Source organism: Amblyomma americanum, chromosome 8 (genome assembly GCF_052857255.1).
Source record: "Amblyomma americanum isolate KBUSLIRL-KWMA chromosome 8, ASM5285725v1, whole genome shotgun sequence".
Classification (NCBI taxonomy): Eukaryota; Metazoa; Arthropoda; class Arachnida; order Ixodida; family Ixodidae; genus Amblyomma; species Amblyomma americanum.
The window spans coordinates 359,029-380,073 of NC_135504.1; the positions used below are offsets into that span (position 1 = coordinate 359,029).

Consider the following 21,045-nt stretch of genomic DNA (forward strand, 5'->3'; position numbering starts at 1 on the left):
TCTTTCTCTTGTATGGTTGAGAGCCTACATCCACCATGGGCGCCATCCTTCCCTACCGCGCTGAGCCTTCTGAGACCAAACCCCTTTCCGAAGCTCTCTTGTATGCCGAAGGATGTCGGCAACTTGCGCATTCTCTCACCACACAGCTCCAGTGGCACCAGAAGCACCGTCGGGACCCCTCGGACTCTCCCATGTCATATCCTTGGGGCGCGCTCGTTTGGCTCTGGGTGCCTTCCTCCATTCCAGGCCTCGCCACGAAACTGCTTTCCTGCTATCACGGACATTACCACGTTTACAACAAACTTCTCCCGTGAATTACATAGTTGAGCCCCTTGACCCCTCTCCGGATCATCATTGCCGGGGTGCAAAACTGTGCACGTCGAGCGTCTTAAGCCCTACTACGATCCGCCAATTCTTTCCTCCCCATAAGTCACCAGGATGGCTCCTTTTTCGGCGGGAAAGTAACTGTAATGGGAACAAACGGCAGCAGTTCAAGCGGCAGGACAAAGAGGTGGATGAAGTGCAGTTGGGGTTCCTGAGTGACTCCTGGGAGTGTGCCCGTCATGACGCTCTTCGGTCTATGACCACCGACCTGCACTTCGAATAAACACCTTTACATTAGTTTGAGTATGCCCCAATTAGTTCCCATAATATACGAAAATAACTGAAGCCTAATTAGCTAATTTCTTACGGGTCCTTAAGACATTTTCCATCAATCTTTTTGCTTCCAAGTGAAACGAAGTTGAAGCCGAAGAACTGCCACACAGAGCTATGCTATTTATATTCTTATTGTTGATATACCATCGTATGAGTATTTTCAATCATGTCAAAGCACCATAATTACAAAATATAATTAGGTGACATCATTTTTCAGAAAATTTGATACCTTCGACTCAGCCACCAAAAATAGCATAGCTCCACAGTTCAGTTCTTTCTGACTTTAACGATATACAATATTAATTGAAATTGCACCATAAAAACATAATAAAAACTGCCGTAAGGCCAGTCACGTTGCAAAAAAACATGAAACTGAGAAAAGGACTTGAAGTGCGCACCAGCTATTTGGAGGTCGTTGTAGAGGCTTCAAAAAACAGTGAAATGTGGACATTCCAAAAATATTCCGCAGAAGTGAATAATACCAGAATGTGAGGGAAGGGGCCCAGTTTTCAAACAAAACCAAGGCGACGGCGATCCGGGACGCAGTCATGAAAAGCGATGGGTGCGAAGTTCTGCCACATTTCTCTCTGAAATTGCCATTTCCGCTCTTCATAGATGCGAAATATATAATTTTTTAGTAATTAGAAGTTGAATTAGGCCTTGAGACTTTTTAGGCGAGTACTTTAAGGTGTATAAATCCTGAATATGCCATCTTTGCAAAATCGAAATTTCCGCATATTTTGATCAGTACAAGGCCCATGGCTTCAGCTGCGCCAACAGTGGAACTTCACTCTTTCCTTATCATGAGGAAAATTACCTTTCCTGGTAGGTTTCAGTAGCTTTCACTTCCTGTAAAAACTATTGAACTTAAAATTTTATGCAATACACGAGAACAAAGCTAAGTAAATGTACTTTTCAGGCATACACGTTCGAATAACGAATTGCATGTTGCAACAGAAGGTGTTATTTGCCAAAAACAAGATTTTAAAAATAAATGAACAAAATTTCCAAAGATATGCTTTTAATTCAAAAGAAAAAAAATGCTAAGAATTTTCCGAAATATGCAAAATTCTATAGGGCTCTACCTGTGAAATATTCTTGCTATAAAATGATAACTGAAAATACTGTAGTTGGGCACCAGAGCGCGGCCGCCTGTGTTCCAAGCTGGTGTCTGTCATGTCAGAACAGACTCGCTGCTGCTCGGTTCGTCAATAAAATCAATGGAAGACAAAGCGGAGATTGCCATGTGACTTTGACACCACCTGGTCTTCACAGCGCATTAAAAAACACGGAACCAGGCGAGAAAATTACTATATTGAAAACAAAATTTATTAGTACAATTACAAACCAGATGATGCAACCTGCCCGTAGGCAACGCGGAAGGCTCTACAGTGAAGTTGTTGTTAGTGGGCAATGAGCGCGGTACCGCATCTTCCAGGAGTGAGCGGCTATGAGACCACTATAAGAACACAAAACTAAGCACAGGTCAAGACGCAGAAGAGCTGACAACTGATTTATTGGAGCGACACCCTTTTCCTTCAATGCATACATGCGACAAACACTCATAGCCCAACCAAGTCAAGCTCTTTCTTGCGCAGGTGTACTGATGCCTCACTAACGCACTTATCAGGCTTCAATGATTTCCCCTGCCTTTTTGTCCCTTGCGCAGCCTGTAAGCTTTGCATGCTTGAAAAGTGGCGTACATTGTCCCTTCTTGTTCTTTTCACGAGACTGGCAGAGTCTAGGAAAGTGCTGCCCACAATGCCAACTCAGAGAATTGCTGTGCTCTTGAAGAGCCATTGTGTCTTCGCAGAGTGTCAAAAAAATGCCGCCTCGCGGGCGAACAGCAAACTACATCACAAACGAAACTTCGGTTCTTCGCCTACGAGCCAAAGGCGCAGTGTGCCTACAAGAAACGCAGGAGGCTCCGAAATCGATGCACAAAAACATCGTTAGCGGGCTAATAATGCTCAATGGGCATCGTAAGCAAAGAAAGAAACCTGCGTGGCTGGATTCATTCAAGCCCCTTCAGAAACAGTGCGCTATACCGAATGCACAAAAAATTCGAGAAACTGTGGTGAAATTTCTTAGCTTAGCTAGTCATACTACAACCTTTATTAATATATTGGCGATTTCAGTGGTGCATCGAACTATTGATGATACAGTATCAAGTATCTATCACAAATCAATTTTGGTTCTGTATCTTGTATCCATATCAGAAATATAATTTTTCAGGGTATCTGGTATACAGCAGTGTATGGACTCGGGCTTACCCGAAAGCCCAGGCCAGCCTGGGCCGAGCCGGGCTTTGGGTTGCAGGCCCGGACTGGGCTCGGGCCTGTACACTGATGGGCCAGAATCGGCTCGGATATGTGCAGCGAACAGGTACTTTCACTGAACATCTGCTTCATATGTTCTCATGGGGTTAACGAACTACAGGGCAATACTGTTGGAGGCAATTTTCAACTATTTACAGAGTTTGGTAATATGTCATGTGATAAGTTGAGCGTGCGAAAAACAATGCACAAAACACAAAATAATTCAGGCAAAACAGCATACAGGGTATTCCATCTAAGATTTTAGACAGTTTTTAAAAATAGGCGTTTTGAGTTAGAGCAGCGCTTTTTCAGCATAGCGCAATGTAGCCAAAATTTGTTGGGTCACAGCCCAGAGTGTAACTGCGGTTTCAAAATTCTAAAGCCTGATGTGGATATTACACATAGTGGGCTACATGCCTCCTAATAATTAAGGAGCCTAAAGGTACTAGTCACTATTCAATATTAGTTAACCGGCCTGCTAGTTAGCACGTCTTAGCTGCTGTATTCTGACGTACTACACCGCTGACAATGCTATGCCAAAAAAAGCGCTCTTCTAACTCAAAAAGCCTATTTTTAAAAACTGTGGAAAGTCGACAGTACTTTTGCTTGCCAGCTTCTTAGCTTTGCAAAGTCGTTATGCATAAAGCATAAGTACAGCGTCTGCACACAAAATGAAGAAACATTTTGATTTAATCATTCGAATATAGCCCGTGATGAACAGGAACTGTCTTCGCTGTTTTGGTGCTTGATTTTCACCTCTGAATGCAACACACTTTCTCCAGCACTCACCTTGGCTTTGTAATGTTCCACACCCGATATTAATGAGTCTCATATTTCTCGATAATCACAGTATTATTTCTTGTTTCGTGGTGAAACTTCCCAAAGCATAGAAAAAGCTGCACGCACGGGCAAATCTGGGCCTCGGAGGGTGCATCCACCAATAAATGCTTAGCTCATAGAGCCCGTGTACTGTAGTTTCTCTCCTTTCAGTCTGTGTTCGTGCTAAGCACTTTTGATAATGTACGGCACAATATTTACGAGACCTCTCTCTTTTTTCTGTCAAGTCCTGCCTTTTTTTTTTTTCAATATTTTTGCGCCCTTTAATTCAGCAAATGCTTTCTAAGCTAATTTTCTAATATATAAGGTACGAGAGCACCAACACTCAGTTTCAGCAAAGTATGGGGCATGTAGAAGTTAACATCTTCATTGCCTAATATATTTTGGATGGTAAGAGAAGCAGCTCTTTGGTCTCACGTGAGTGTTGGTGGTGAACCGATTGAAATGTTACATGCTGTCTGACATATGCTTGTGAAAATTAAGTCCGAAACCAAGAGGCAGGAAACGGGCATTCAAGGCACTGTACCTTCTTCTCTACAAAAAATTAAAAAGTACCAACTCAACCAGCAGCAAAAACTAGAGACATCCATTCTGAGCTGGGCCCGCCCACCTGTCAGGCTGGGTCGGGCTGGGTAGGTGAGAGCTTCCTGGGACTTGGGCAGGTAATGATACAGGGTACCGGGCCCAGGCCAGAGCCAGGCCAGAAATTACGGCCCGTGCAGTGCTCGAATTTGGTATCGAAGATACTTTTTTGATGTACCATGCTCAGCTCTGCTTAGGGGACTGCTGCGTGCAGTTGAAAAATGAAGCCCTATTTATCAATTCACTGCTCCTCGAGCAAAGAGCATTTGCAAAAAGAAGATGTATTTAACAAAGGATAGCAGTGACGTACGCCCTGACTAGCCAGCAGACAGTCTCTGGGTGGAGGCAACACATGCAGAACTGCAGCAGAGAGACAGAAAAGACACAAACATGGGACAAGTAATCGGCATAAATAATGAGGACCTTCTTCAGTTGCTAGACAATTATAATTTTAGTCCTGCCAGTCATTCTGTGCAGTTCATTTTTTGAGGAAAGATAGAATTCCAAGCACAGATATTTACCGATATCTCCACACTGGCTAAAACTAGTACCACCTTTGGTGCACTGTAGCTTGTGCTGCTGGCCTTTTGCCAAGCCCATGTCTCAAGTTTTGAATGCTTCCTCCCTGGACCCAACAGTCCCACACGAAGGCACTTTATAAAAGTCAGGCCCAGACTAACCTGAGTTCGCACTTGATCTGCACCCATCCAGGGCTGTTGATGAAGGACCACGGCTGGTACCACTTGTGCACCACCGACAGGCATGAGCAGAGCACTTCAAACCACAGGTGCAGCACCTGCTCACTGTTTGGGAAAGGAACAGGTGATGTGCATACATGAACAAAACGCTGTTGACACATTCTATACACTGTTCAGTCTAGGAATTCACAGCCCCCCGACAAACATATTTTGGGCCAGCTACTACGAGTTCTGGTTCCCAAGTGAAAATATAAGAAGGACTTGGGCAATTTCTTTTTTCAACCCTTTATACACCCGCACTTATAAAGCATTGCACATCTCAATAAAGGCAAGCATATGTCAGCAGGCAACAGATTCCATAGTGTTTGGATGAAGGCTATCTGCAGCCCTCCTGAGGAGGGTTGAGGAGTCTGTCACCTGCAGAATGCATACTGGCAGCCTTGAAAGGAGACTGCAGATCAGCCACACTGTGCAACATGTCTGCAAAGTAATGAGAACAAGAAGCACCCACTTGAGGCCAATGCAGACCAGGGAGCGCAGCTTGACGTCCATCTGGGCATGGGCCTGGTCATGTGACATGTTCACTGCCTGCACCGACTGGAACAAGGGGGAACACATCTCAGTCGAGAAAAAAAACCACTGGAATGTTCGAATGACGAAAGAAGAAGGCGCCGACCAAAAGAAAAGATGGGATGACGTTTCGGCTCCCCCACGGGAGCCTTGTTCACAATGTTCCAATTGGTTCTAGCTGTGTTTTTAGCCACCCAACCAATTGGACCGATTAACCCAGGCAGTTATTACATCCAGAAATATCTAAAAAACACAACTCAAAATTAAGTTGTGCAAAATACACGGTGTGAGAAATATTTCTATAACTCAGCATATTATTAATGTGCAAAAGAAAAATTGATTTGTGACGACTGCAGGATGCCAATCAACATTTTTACCATGAAATTGAAATTCACATGCTTTTATGGAGATCAAGGCCAACAGACATGCAAATATCACAACACGCAAGAAACACTACACATTGAGACACTAGAAGCATATAATTAGCTCAATACGTACGTACATCTAGAGAACACAATTTTACTCCAACTTACCATATAAATGTGTGTAAGGGCCGCACTTTTTTTCCAGATTCGAGGGCTAATTTTCGGGGTGCAGCCCATACACGCGATGTGCGAAAAAGAGTTTTTTTTTAAGCAAGAACTCACCAATCAGGGAATGAGCGGCATTTATTCTACGTTCAGTCGCCACTTGCGAACTCTTCCGACTCCGTCCTGTGCTCTGGTGCAAGCTCTTCCCACAAGAAGTCGCACAGAATGTCCGCTGTCAATGCATATCCGTTGTTCCGCGCTTCCATCACACAGCAGAGCACCTCTTCTTCCAGTTCGTGAAAATTGCACTGCTTGCCTCGGCTTGTGTTCCTCAATGCATCCTCTTGGTTGCACCATCGTCGGACGCACTTCTTGGCGACGTCGAATTTCCTGCCCGCTGCTGCGTGCTTGCCGTGTTCGAGAGCAAACTCCCAGCCGTGTAACTATTACGGCGCTTGCCCATTGTGCTAAAACTGCAATGCTCGGCGGCAGCACACGAAAGCCGCAACTACGGTGAACTAACAAGCTACCACAACACCTGTTCCTTTGACAGCCAGAAAAGGCTGGAGCTGATGTACTGATGCCAATATGGATAGCGGGAGCTCGCGGCGGAGGAAAAAGTTGACGACGATGATGATGAGGCACCATCCGTGCACGGCACTTAGAAGCTCCTGTGTGCGTGCACGGCCTCCGCGATCAACCTCCGCTATCAAGCACTGCTCGCTGCTAGAGCTGATCGCGGAGGCCATGACGTGCGCATTTCGAAGGCTATTCTCGCGTGGGTCGTGGAAAGTATGGGGTATGGGTGCGGCCCTTACAGGGATCCTTTTCTGTTAATATTTCCTTGGGGAAAACAAAGTGCAGCCCGTACAAGGGTGCGACCCTTACATGCGTTTACACATACCCCGTTTATGAGGCTCTCATGCTGAGGCCAATGGCGCTCTTTAATTTAGTTTCGACCACAGCGGTAGCGCAGATGATGCTCCTGATAGCTATTATTATAAGGATCATATTAGTTCTGCCTTGTTTGTCAAATATGCAAACATTCATATGGACACATCGGGTGCACTTGGGCAGATCAATTGGATGCAACTGGTAAGACCAATTGAGGGTCACCAATTGGAAACCCAGTTGGTTTAACAGGATAGTCCATTTTGTACAATCCAATTGGAACACCATTCCAATTGGTCTTTTTTGACTGGGATATGCTCAACACTTGTAAGCAAAATGGGCATAATTTGTCAGTTTTTAAAAGGAGCATTTTTCTTGTATTGGCTCAGTAGCAAAATGCCAGTGCCAATCAGCCCCCATAGTGGATTAACACCATTCCGTACAGCACTGTGTCATGCCTAACCCACACATTCCTCAGGTGCCTCTTTACTTCTATTGCCCAAAGAGTGTCTGCCAATGCCGGTGCCTTGCATTGCATGTATCTAGCCTGCAAGGTCTTCTTTTAACGACTGCTGCATGTGTGCTGCTTACAGTCAGCGAACCTCATAACAAATGCACAGAAGGTGCCACACTTAACTTGAACAGGCTAAATGAATGAAAAGGCAGCTCTTCTCAACAGCAAAGCATAATTTATTCCTGCATTTCTTAGCATCATGCTGCATTTTTGTGCACATTTTGTACTGCTGGGGAACACTCATGCTATGGTTGTGAGTGCTATGCACTGTTTAGTTTGCAACATTAACGTCTCATTGAATAAACAAACACTTCCGTATAGGCATTCATGACAGTCATGTATGATATGTCTCTCGTGGTAACAGTCTGAAAATTGGCCACGTTGCCATACGGATAATTTACTTCCAAAGCACTGCAAATGGGCTCATTCAAAGCATACGTGATGGATCGAGTATATAGATGCATAGTTTCGCCCCTGCACTTCCTGACGACACAAACGTAATGAGGTCGCGAAAAACATTTGCATCATCCGAAATTTGTAATATCAAAACATAAACAAAATTTGTAATAAGAAATGCATTCATGCAGATCTGTTTGCAGCCGACAGGATTTATTTATAGCCCCACGATACCACTCACTGCTCGCAGTGCATTCTGTGCAATTGGTAATCGTGGCGTCAGTGATGTATAGGCAGCATAGTGCTCGAGGCTGCAATCGCGGCTCCCGCATTCAAATCATCCACAGTGGTACAGTAGAATGTTCGGAATTCTGCCCACTGTACACAAGAACTTCAACCAAGGAATTTCACGAATTTCTATCATGCTTGTTTATGGGGTGTAACGTCCCCAAGCGACTTGGGCTATGAGGGACGCCATAGTGGAGGGCTCCGGATAATTTCCACCACCTGGGGTTCCTTAACATGCACTGACATCACACAGTACACGAGCCTCTATCATTTCACCTCCATCGAAATGCGACCGGGGGTCGAACCCGCGTCTTTCGGGCCAGTAGCCGAGCACTATAACCACTGAGCCACCATGCCTCCTATTATCAGCTGTGATCTAGTCAAGATTCTATTGGACAGCTGCAATGCGATCAATAAATACTACATTACCTCTGAACATGTGCAATTTGTGCAAACTGAGTACTCACCCTGTACAAAACTTCCTCAGGCGTAAGCACTTTACCATCTTCGTCTAGCCTGCACGAAGCAATGGAAAATTTGTCACCGCAGTTCTGCTGCATCCAACTGACTCTTTATACTGTATTATCCACTGAGTTGGAAAAAAGATAGAAAAAGAAAGTTTGCTATGTGCTTAGCCACGACACCTCTTTAAATATAACGTAAAACTTCACACACCTTGTAGCTCAGCTCACGTCCGCAAATCAGTCTTATGGACCAGCAGTCTAATTACCTGTACATCTTTAAGATGCTGTTTGACTCAACCCACCAAATAGAAAAATTGTGTACATGGCCTCCCGATACCTTAAGTACGTTGTGGTCCAATAATGCAACAATATTTTACTGGAGATGTACAAGTGCTTACTGACAATGAAAAATTACCAGAAGGTGGAACGTTTAACGCAAAAACTTTTCTGGCAAGCACCCATGTCAGATACGTGCCAACTCATACACGAACTTGATATTAACAGTGTTCGTTTCTACACCAGATCATGTGCTAGTGGTGACTTTCCTTTCTGAACAAAATCCCTTTTCTCGTCCATCCAAAGGGCTTCCCATATTATGTTAATAAACCAAGGCCCACTGCAACACCCAGTATTTCCGTTTCCACACGCTAACTGCCCGCACGCAGAGGGTGATCAGAGTTTAGGCATGGCCCACCTGTAAGTCTTGCAGAGGACAAGCCGGGAATAGACCGAGTTGAAATCCTTCTCCACCTCTTTGTTAGCAACCTTGACGAAGAAAGACAGCAAAATAAAATTATGATTCACCATAGGATGACATCTCGTTTCAACACAGGTATTGAGAGGCTCACTCGACTGTTTTAACTGGGTGGACAGTCATATGTTGTTTATTCTCAATATTTCCTGTCTTGGCTACCATACCTTCCCGCCCGACATGCGTGCAAACACCTGGCACCTCAATGAGTGCCCAAATTCTATTAATAATGACTGGCTGTACAGTCTGCAACAATCACAATGTAATTAGCACCAAAATAAAGTGTGCAAAGGAAAGGTGCAGGTTGAGGCATGCATGCATGGATCCAGACGCTTGAGGAACCCGAAAAGCACTCCAGGGAACTCTGGGGTTCAATGAAGCCCAATTTGAGAAGCCCTGTGCCAGCCCAACTTTCCTATCATTTTCACGTTTGCAAAACATGGCACAGCTAGACTGCGCGTATTACAGATAAAATGAGTGTGTGTGCTGCAGAGCACCACACAAAGCCTGTTTACAGTGTGAACATCGAAGTAAGATGAAAAACACTGTAATGACTGCAATCACCTGGCAGCATTTTGCACCTGCTCTTTTTTCCATCCTCTCACACATTCTGTTGGTGTAATTGCAGCCACAAACCGACTAGATTAACAGGTTTATCGAGAGTACTGTGGGTGGTAAATGTGCACCTCCAAGCAGGTAAGGGCACCACCCACCTCCTCAATGAACAGCCACGGGTGGCAGGGTCCCCCGAGCAGAGTGGAGCGCTTCATGCCGTACTCCAGCACGGCCTTCAGTGCAGGGCACAGACTGTGTCAAGAGGAGGAGAAGCACACTGGCAGCATCAGCTGGTTAAACTGTGACACAGCATGAGGCTCATGTTAAACGATACACCATGCATGAAGTAGGAAGAACAACAGCAAGTGCACAAGGAAAAACTAAATTGTGCATATTCAATACAAAGAGCTAAAGCAATGCTCCACAATTTACATTAACCCTTTCCGGCAGTCTTTTGGGCCGAAGAGAGTGCCAAGACATGACTTGGTTATAAATATTTATTGGAAGCATTTTTTTTTTTTCAGTTGCACTAGAGCTCCAGCGGAACTTCACTCAGTGAGTGTGGTGCCTCTCGACAGTCTCCCTTCTGTCACTGCAGACAGCATGCAGTCCTTGCTACTAAATGAGATTCCTGTTGAGCCTCTGTTCTTGGTCGCAATCAGATGTACACGGCCTCTTTTGATGCTTCTAGGCATTTGATGGTGGCAATATAAGCTTTCGGCAATACGGCGATACTGTCTCCCAGCGCAGCTTGTTTCAACGTCCAGAGAAGAAAGCCGTTTATAATCGATACCTCAATCATCCAGGAGAAAAGTTTCCGCCACCACCTCCCTCATTTGCTCACAAAGGCATAACTTCCACATAATGGTCAGCTCTGTCAACAGCCCCCATGTCTGCTGTATAGTTGCAAATGACAAGCAGCTTCTCTAGTGATGAAGGTCTCCCTTGTCACCGCCTGCATTGACTGGTTGTGAGCTGACCTGAGCACTGTCACCGGACCTTTATTGCACCAGGACAGAGCCATGTAAGAAAGCGATACGTTATGACATCTCCTTTCTTCATTGTTCCTGTGGCATGTTCTTCCTGCTTGGCATAACTTTTCCCGTAAGCGGCACGCCTTGATCAAGGAGTTCATTGGCGAGCTGTGGTGGTGTATAATATCGGTGAAATTCAGTTCCACGTGCTGACTGCTTGACTTTGTCAAGCAGATGCAAGACAATGCGGCTAGTGAATGACAAGTCAGGACGACAGAGGCTGTCTGTGGTGCTGCCATAATAGGGCTCAAACGCAGACAAGTACCCTGTTGCGCAGTCGCCAGGCACAAAAATGCCAAGACCCCACTTCATAGGCTTTGGGGTTGTAGCACTTTAATGAAACCGGCTGTACTCTCGTCCACAAAGGTTTTTTTTTTACCTGGCCTGAAGTTCTCTCGGCATCTTGTGTTTATATATACTAAACAATATTCTGCACTTTGCTTCCACGAGTGGCGGTCCAACCACCTGGGGATGAGAGGAGCATCCAGAAAATCAACGCAGACAAGTACCCCGTTGCGCAGTCGCCAGGCACAAAAATGCCAAGACCCCACTTCATAGGCTTTGGGGTTGTAGCACTTTAATGAAACCGGCTGTACTCTCGTCCACAAAGGCTTTTTTTTACCTGGCCTGAAGTTCTCTCGGCATCTTGTGTTTATATATACTAAACAATATTCTGCACTTTGCTTCCACGAGTGGTGGTCCAACCACCTGGGGATGAGAGGAGCATCCAGAAAATCTGCAAAAATCTTGTCCAGATGAAAAGAACGATCTGAGGTTTTGGGTTGAGAGCCATGTTTAAGAGAACACCCAAATATGCCTCGAACTCAGGAAGTGCGATGTCAGCCCAACTAAGCCAGGCAGGCTGCTTGGGACGGCGATTTTTTCCTTAGTGCACCTGTTGGTTTCTTGCACAGTTCATCAGAGAAAAATAACTGAGCATACTCCATCTCAGATTGTAAATCTGAAAGTAGAACCAAGGTTGGGCACAGTGAGCTGCACAAGATAAAAATCTGGGAGGTCGTCGGTTAATTTCCAAGAGTCACTTGCAGATGTGTCTTTGGTGCTGATTGTGCTCTTCACTTTCACTGACAGAACTTATGGTTGACTCTTGTCGAAGGAGGCACATAGTTGTCTTTGTCATCATAGTCATCTTCGCTTTCTACAAAGTCATTAGACAACTTTCCATAAAACATGCCTGTCAGAATGGAAGCCATGCCTCAAAACCATGTGATCAAAAAATATTTTTTCAGCGGTATGCTGCTGCCACCCTTCAAGAGGAAAGCCAAATAGCCAATTTGCAGGACACAACAAATCCAACCAGATAGCGTGCGAACTTACCTCCAGAAATAGCAAGGAAAACGTTGTGTCGGGCCTTGCCCGACAACTGACCGAACAGGTATTTTTTTTGCTGGGCAATGCCCGACATATGATTGGAAAGGGTAAATATGTAGGGAAGAAATGTGCAAAAAAATGTGTGCTATAAGAAAGTACACATTTGGCAGGTAGCAATGGTGCTGCAGTCTGACATATGTACTTACTGTTTTTCTTGCTTGTGAACAAATTGGTAAGCTAATTTCTCAGCATCTATGACAAGTAAGCACTGTGAAGGGCACTTCAGACTGACAAAGAAACGAAAAAATCCTGCCCTTGCATGCAGCCACTTATCCCTGCTGACAGGTGGCTCTTACTTCGGCAACAGCAAGTTGTGCCTTTCAGCAATGCACGTTTCAATGTGAGCTTCAGGGTGCAAAAGGTATTGTCACAAACAAAAAGACAACAAAGTGGACAGTGGTGGGAGCACTCACGCCAGGCCGTCTACCTTTAAATCTTGCCATAGCCATCGGCTTGCTGTCCTGTAACATTTGGAGCAAGGTGCTGGGTACCCTCATCATCCCAGTCCCGGAGCTTCACAGCCTGCTGTCTGCCAACGTCTTTGTGGAGTGCTCATCGTTTTACACCTCCCAACGTTCCCCAGCCCCAACCAGACAACATGACTACAACAACACTGATATGAGATCCCCCATGAGAACCGACGACCCCAATGATCCGAGATTGGCACCAATGAGAATGCAGCACGAGGATGACTACGCTCCTGCGGACCACATTGCAAAGCCGCATGCTCTGATGAAGCCGTTGAACGCCGAGCACAAGCACTCCTCTACCGCTAAGAATCTGATTATGTGGCCACCAGCAGCTGTGGATGCTTCAGCCATGATTAATTATATCCCGTGCCTCAAGCTGATTGCTGGCAGAAAGAGTTTCAGCCATGGAAAACATGCCTGTTGTGGAGAGCCTGGAAAGAGCCATGGCAGGGCCTGCTTTGAACAAGCACATGCGCATAACGCATAATGAATGACGCTTTTATCGGACTTGATATTTTCAGCTGTCATACAGACTTACTAGGAACATCGAACATAATGAATGGACTGTCAGGTTTGCTTAAGTGGGCTCGACTGTACTGAAATTTTCTAAACAAATACTGAGTGCCTGTACAGAATATAAAAACATTTCAGAAAAGGGTTGTCCTTGTTATTATTTTCTTTTTTCGAGATAGTGGATGACTTTTGCAACTGAAATTAAACACTGACTCAGCACCACACAGAAAACATACTGCTTGATTAGACAGCATAACAATATGCAATCTGTGAGCGATGAAATGAAATCTATAAATTGATGCAGTACAACTAAAAATAACCTGGTGGGCAGCAAAATTTGGGACCAGGAGAAATGCACGGATAATCGGAAGGCCGAGTTATCAATGTCCCTTTGCACACTGAAAAGAAGAGAAAAAGCTGCCGAAAATTTGAAAATGCGGTGAAGCCTTGTCAAGAGGCTCCATCACACAAACGATGAAAATCCAACGACGAGTGTACAGTTTTGGCGTGCTGGAACAACAATGCTGATGTGAGTGAGGGTTTATGCACGTCGGCACTGGAACTGCGGGACCGCTTCTAAAACAAGGAATCACTGGCTTTATGCCAATAAATTGTCCGAAAGCGGCGCACAGCTGAGTTCGCACGGCTCGTGAATGCACAGCTGACAGCCACCATCACTGCAGGCTGCTATCAAAGCTCGGACACCAGCACTGAGTGGTCACGCTATTTTTTGCCCTAGTGACAAGGGCCCTCTAATCATCATCTTGCCTGCTGTTATGCACATGTCAGAGGTGCATGGGCTGCAATGCACCATGCATCATAGCCCATGTTTTGTAGGATTTTTACACGATCGCTTGCCCTGCCGGTGGCACCTCAATTCAGCCCCTTTGAGGAGCTCAATATGGAATGTAGGCTTTCCCACATGTCATTGTTGACCAAAACAAGATGGCAGAGCCCATGCCAGAAGAGTGGCGAAGGTGACAGTACGAGTGCCGTTAGGTGTAGGCGTTAAGTGTGAAGCTCATTATGGAAGAGTCAGAAAAAAATAGCCTCACAGTTCAGCATTGCTAAACACGAAATATGTATTGTGCAAAGGCATGGTTTTGCCTAAAAGCGCGATTGGGGAGTCCATTGATCCAAGGAACCAGTTATGCATCTTTGCTGGTTTTCAGGAAGGGAAAGGGGCCTCAATCTGTAGGTGGATGTCACAGTGCGACTAAGATGTTCACTTACTCAGTAACCCAGTTGCACTGGCTACTGAGATGCTTCACAACGGCAGACACTGCTGAAACTCGATAGTGCGGCTAGAAGTGCTTTCGAACCAAAAACCGCACCCTTTCGCATTACACTTGTTCGAAGCAGGTGCCTGCCGACCTTGTTTTCATCAAGTTCAGTAAGTGGGGAAGCCCACTTGCAGAATTCCGCGCGAGGTCCAAGCCTACCAGCATTCGAAAGCACAACCATAAATGATGGAGAAGAAAGTGAACAGGACGCCTTGTTTTCTCAACATTATAAACTTGATCTCCAGATATCTTTCAGTCATACATATACTCAGCTGTTGCTAAATGTTTTAGATTATATTTAGAAATTTCCAAATATTTATTTCTCAAATCGAACATGAGCCATATACCAAGCATGTTCAAGTCATATTAGAAATTTCAAATATTCAAGCTACTCATTTACCACAGCTGTATGTACAACTAATATTTTAGTCTCTGAAGATATATTCACAGTCGTCCGCCCACTTGTATACCGCCGACATTTTAAGCATGCAGTTAAAAATGAGTAATTTGCGCCACTTGCAATCACTAGTCACCGCAGCCAGCAAAGCAGCACAGATAACAGAGCGAGCTAAGGAGGACAAGCATAATTACAAGGCTGCACTTACGTCCCTCGCACCAAGTCTGTGATGGCTTCTGTCACCGAGTCATCTCCTGCGCTTGAGTACTGGGTCAGGAAACAGTACAGCCAACGGTGAGTTCACTGGTGGCAATAAATTATGCAGCAGCATGCTTTTCCTTTCTATGTGCATCATAGCTTAATGCACAGGCACTAATGAAATGCATCGCAATATAGCAGCACTGAAATTGGAACAAACTATGTGCTCACCACCTGTCCATTCATGTCTAACAGTAATTCCAGACACGACCACCGAGACTGTAAGTCACCTAGTGTGTCGTATGTCAGCAGAGCTATTACAAAGCTCACAGCGCTCTGTAACAATGCACGCCAGGCTATCGACCTGCATGACAAACCTGCTTGCTGCGCTCGTCCAGGAGGTCAACAAACTTCGCAGGGAACCATCCACGCAGGCCATTCAGCTCCCCAATCCAGCAGTGCTCATCTTTCTGGCTGATGATCTGCATGCAATCAAGTTTCAACATCTAACTGCAGTGAAGACAGCACAAATTCACTCTCAATCACTGTACTTTCAGAGCTAGCGTAAAGGCCAGGGCTTTTCAAGCATTTATGTTGTTCCTGTTAGTACACTGTAATGAACTACCACAAGATGGCACCATTCTGTGCATGTCAATGTGTACTATGCTACAACCTCATTTTTTTTCAGCTCAATTCATTGCACAACACATAAACAACAACAAAGAAATGAAAGAAGTGGGCGCAAAACTTGGACAAGGACCGAGAAGAAACACAAACGACGACTGACAAGCACTTGTCCAAGTTTTGCGCCCACTTCTTTCATATCATGCAAAGCCAACTTGCCAGACAACACGCTCTTCTGAACAACGAAGATGGCACCTTGCACTGTGTTCAATCTGCCTTACCTTCCACTTTTCAGAACAGAATGAAAAGCAATATTTTTGCTCTTGTCGTGCCTTCAAACATATAAACAAAAGAAACAAACCAAGCACTGACCGTGATGATGTCGTTTTTGCGGAAGCCCAGCTCATCATCATCGTGCCGTTCGAAGTTGAGCAAAGCCTTGGCCCTCCGGTGCCTTGAGCGGGACACATTGGCAAAGTTCTCGTGGTCACGTGCGTGGCTCTCCATGGAGTAGTCAGAGTTCAGTGTCTGCACCATGGGCACAGCACAGTGCATGGCCAGCAATCATGTCAGGAGCAGATCTCTTCCATAATACCAGTCCCATGTTTCAGATTACAAGCTGTTGGGCCCACTATATGGCCGTCTCTGGATTGCCATACCGCTGGTAAGTACAGTGAGGAACCCCACTATTGTAAACTCTGATATAGTAAAGTGAAGCAGCGGTCCCATTTCACCTTCCATGCACAACTGTATATTTTTTTTTCGGTCACGGTAAACATTTTAGTAGCGATAGCTACATTACGGTAGCATTCCGAGCCTTCAGCGTGGCGGCGCCGTGGCTGATCACGTGATTGGTCACATGACCAAGTTCCACTACAGCTGTAGTTATTGCGTCACTCTAGGTTTAACCAGAGCTAAACCACCGCCAATTTTTTTCAAAGAGACTGCTATAGTAAAGAGCGTCTGGCCGTGGCGATGTACTTCCTGCGGAATGATAACATCGTGGCAGGCGCGAAGTTTAGGAGCACGAGGCAGATACCGAATGCGGTCTTTGAAGTGGCTTCACCACCAAGCTTGAGAACCGCGAGGAGCAGCCAACTTTTCGATGACCTTGAGGCCGTGAGGCAAAGCGCGCACGGATAAGCTGGCTATAAATGCACAGAGAAGGCGACGGCACATGTCACTGAGAAAGCACAGTCTTTCAGTAAAGAGTGGAAGAAAAGGGGGGGGGGGGGGGGGGTAGCGTGAGGCACGGGGAAGCGGCAAGAAGCAGTGGAACTGCGTAGGCGGTTTTGCCACGCTTGACTTTGTTGCGCGCATTTCTTTACTGCCTCTTCAATGACATTGAAGCCAAGGAGATGACCTAGAGCTTGGAAAGCTTTGGTTTTCATATGGAATCAAACTTGCTTTATCTTTGTATTCGTGTAAATGCAGTTCTTCCACAAGACGTAAACAATGTTGAAAACACGATAACGTGTGATAAATGATAATAAATAATTATCACATAATGAAATGATAAGAGCAGGGTGTAAGGCATTTGAGTATTTTATAAATCAACCCTTCGTGCTTAGTAATTAGTCAGAGAGCACAGTCAGAGCCATGCCATCACCAACTGACATAGTAAAGACGTAGTAAAGATTTTTGCTGGTCCGAGCTGCTTTATTATGGGGTGGATCTACTGGATCTGCAAGCTGTCAGGAAGCAAGTGACACATGATGCTGCAGCCATTTATGCTGGGCGCTATCTCGTCGATAGGCACCACATATGCCTGCCAGCTCTAAAAATACTGGTATAGGATCTGGCATAATCTTGAAGGAAACTTGGCAAATGGTATGGTAAAAGCACTATAAGCATCTGGAGAAAAATAGTAGATAGTACATGAAACTCTTCTTGCAAAGCCTTGGTCTTTCCTGGAGTTGAGCATTGACATTTAGCTTCATTTCCATATTAACAGCACAAATTCTATGATGAGCACCACAAACTATAACTGGTGTCTTGTGATCCATTCTGAATTATTGTGCAGCTGGAATTAATGAAAAGTTAATGGAAACCTTTGCCCATCCAATAGGGCACTAATTTGCCAAATAGGCCTCCCATATACGGTTATGCAACTGAGAGAAACCAAAGAGGACCTTGCACTGATCACTATTCAAGTTGCTCAATACTTTAGTTGAGACAATGATATTTGCTGCAAATATTTTGACTGTGGCAACGTTTCCCGGTTCTGTGCTGTAAAGGCATAAAGAGAGTAGGACAGATGACTGGTGCTGCACTGTGCACTGCTTCGAAGACACTCTCTCGCACAGAGTGTCGCATCATGGATTGGTGGTGCCCTCTGTTTGCAGCAATGCAAATCTCTGCTTCTCACTGCTTGTTTATTTACTTATTGAACCTTACAGGCCCCGAAAGGCATTGTAAAACACTGCTTAGTGCGTTATTACAAAACAACATAGCAAAACTTCTAATCATTAATACAATATACATGGTCACTACTGAACAGAATACCCAGAGATGCAAACAAAATATACAAGAGAATACACACAAAAGGAATACAAGCTTGGTAACAAATAAAATAGATGGATTATTCTAGCAGTACAAGCTACAGACTTGCTCACGGAATCACAGAGGGTTATTTAACGACGCAATGCAATCAGGAAGATCATTCCAAAGTGATATGGCACGGGGAAGTGACGATGAACTGAAAGCCTTTGTGCCTACGAAAATGCGTGAAAAACTTGTACATGGTGATGCAACCGTTTAGAAGTGCAAAATGTTGCAGAATGTTCGGCCATACAGGCATGGTAACAGTCGGTGAGCTATTTTATATGGCAGTGCAGCACACCCCGAGCTGTTACATGGATGATGCCTGTCCAAGGTCACGGATTGAAGTGGTCAGGAGAGAAAGATAACTAATGGAGGGGCGGCGATGGATGAAAAAAAGGAACAAGTAGGGGGAGAAAATGGAGGGAGGCTGTTGCCGACAGAGAGGTTGAAAGGAGATATAAAAAAGCACTAGCCAGTAAATAAAGGGACACACTATCAGAGATGCGAAGGCCATCGAGCTGAATCGGTTCTGCACTTCTTTCTCCTGGCAGAGTGGCTGCAGCTCGGAAGTAAAGTGCTCGGTGAGAGGGAGCTCAGTCAAGATCTCCTCTGCAGATGGCCACAGAAAAACAGCACAAACGCATGGAGCCGCCATGCCATGGCTGATGCGGAGGACACTTGACAGGCTCGCTGTCAACAAGGCCTAGTAGTGCTTGCTGCTGAGCGAGAAGCCGACCGAGCAAGCAGCCAGACCAAGGAGCGGAAGGGTGATGAAGACCTCGCAGCAGCGTGAGCAGTGTCAGTGACAACGCGTAGAGGGCAAACCTTCAACTGCTGTCTCAGATGCTAGTGCTTAGGCTAGTTTTGACATGCACTAACACAGGAACAGAAAGTGTGCATGCTTATGCCAGCGCAGTGGAATAGTACACAACTGGATGCAGCTTAACCACTGACCACTTGAAGCTTAGGGTCCAGGGCCTGGAAGTGACGGGAGACCTGTAGGATTGCCTCGCGCAGGTCAACCAGGATCTCCGTCTGCCGCACATTCTTGTGGCGGACGTCCTCCTCCGAGGGAGACGTGCAGTCTGCTTCCCCTTGCAGCAGTAGCTGCAGCACAGACTTGGAACGCTTCACCTGGCGTCGGGTCAGGTGCTGCATGTGCACCAGCAAGGTGGGCAAAGAAAAGGCAACTTGAAAAAACAAAATCAATGGCCCCCTTCAACTCTCATTTCCTCTAAATGTCCGAGAAACTCTCACTTTTCCTTTCCTCTCAAGCTTTTTAAAAGGGTGACAGTGAAAGCTGCATGGCAGTGACGGAGAGAACAATGCCTTGTGCATTTTTCCTGGCGTGCGTCTCTTCCAACGCACCTGCTTGGGCAAGTTGCGGGCATGCTCGGGGTTGAGCAGTGCCCCCTGGTCAGCCATCAGGTAGGCCAGGTGCTTGCGCCGCAGGGCCTCCACCGCAGCCTCCGTCACGTCCCTCGACACCCGCTCGCTCACCTCCAGCAGCTGCTCCGCATCATGCACTGAGCCCGGCAAGTCGGACAGCGCATTGAAGATCTGAGCCGAATTCTCCAGCGACCGCAGCTCGGACTCCTGCTTGATGAAGGAGGTTGTGCTCGCCATTTGTCCGCACAATCAAAGCCAAGCAGCCTGTGCCGTTTATACTGCTACGGGAAGGTGCAGTGCAGAGAGGTACTCTTATCACGCTTAGTGTCGTCGTCTTCAAGACAGTCACTTCATGTCAGTGTTAGGTAACACTACTCTAGCTTTTCTTCTCCAGAGCTGCTGTGCCACCAGTAGCACTGAAACTGGCAAACTGCTAAAAATACTAGCCACAGTACAAAAGTGGAAGAACAACGACCATGCCACAGCTGCACTGAGTTTAGTGGCAAGGTTTTTGTCAAAAATGAGCTGAGCGATAGGGTGCAGTGCAGCCCAGTAATACTTCAGCAGCTTTTAACCTTTTCAGATGACGTTTCCATTGAAAACAAATATTTTTCTGCTATATTCATATCTCAAGAATGATAATTTGTTAGTTTTCCAGCGCAAAATATTAGCAGTTAATTTTTCACAGAGGTGCGCAAGATTTCGGGCAAAAAGTCGTAATTGATGGAAAGGGCAACATTAAAATGCCAGGAGCTGTCAAGTAAGCGCCCAAGCAATCCTGCTTGGGCACTTACTTGACAACAAAGCCATTACGTGAAAAAAAAGAGAGAGAGAAAATGCATTGAATTTCATCACACTCATTGAAGTGTGTCAACGTCCTGCAAAAGGGGCCATTGAAAATTGGGGAGTTGGCCTACATGCGGAGCCAACACATTTGGTGGTGTGTCACACCTATATGAGACCCCTGAGTGCTGGTCTTAATTGTGATTGTATCGTTGCGCAGCTATTGCTTCTAAACAAGACTCTATGAACACCTGCAAGCAAGCGTGCAGGGTTCTCCACAAGAGTAGGCAAGTTTCACCGCAGCGCTCCCCCTCCCCTTACCCTCCCAACCCAGGCCCCTCTGGTCAAAACGCAGCACAAAGATGAC

At 45.7% G+C, this 21,045-nt stretch overlaps 1 protein-coding gene across 1 annotated transcript in view; it reads right to left on the bottom strand.

Annotated features, from left to right (window-relative positions):
• The window catches only part of LOC144100745 (small G protein signaling modulator 3 homolog), a 66,395-nt gene that overhangs the window by 11,141 nt on the left and 34,209 nt on the right, over positions 1-21,045 (bottom strand). Inside the window, exons 9-18 of the mRNA XM_077633574.1 lie at positions 19,875-20,102; positions 19,461-19,658; positions 16,335-16,490; positions 15,716-15,820; positions 15,349-15,407; positions 10,210-10,303; positions 9,440-9,510; positions 8,749-8,797; positions 5,604-5,689; positions 5,075-5,197 (exon numbers count right to left, since the gene is read on the bottom strand). Coding sequence (XP_077489700.1) covers positions 5,075-5,197; positions 5,604-5,689; positions 8,749-8,797; positions 9,440-9,510; positions 10,210-10,303; positions 15,349-15,407; positions 15,716-15,820; positions 16,335-16,490; positions 19,461-19,658; positions 19,875-20,102 — 1,169 coding nt within the window. The remainder of the gene's footprint in view (positions 1-5,074; positions 5,198-5,603; positions 5,690-8,748; positions 8,798-9,439; positions 9,511-10,209; positions 10,304-15,348; positions 15,408-15,715; positions 15,821-16,334; positions 16,491-19,460; positions 19,659-19,874; positions 20,103-21,045) is intronic.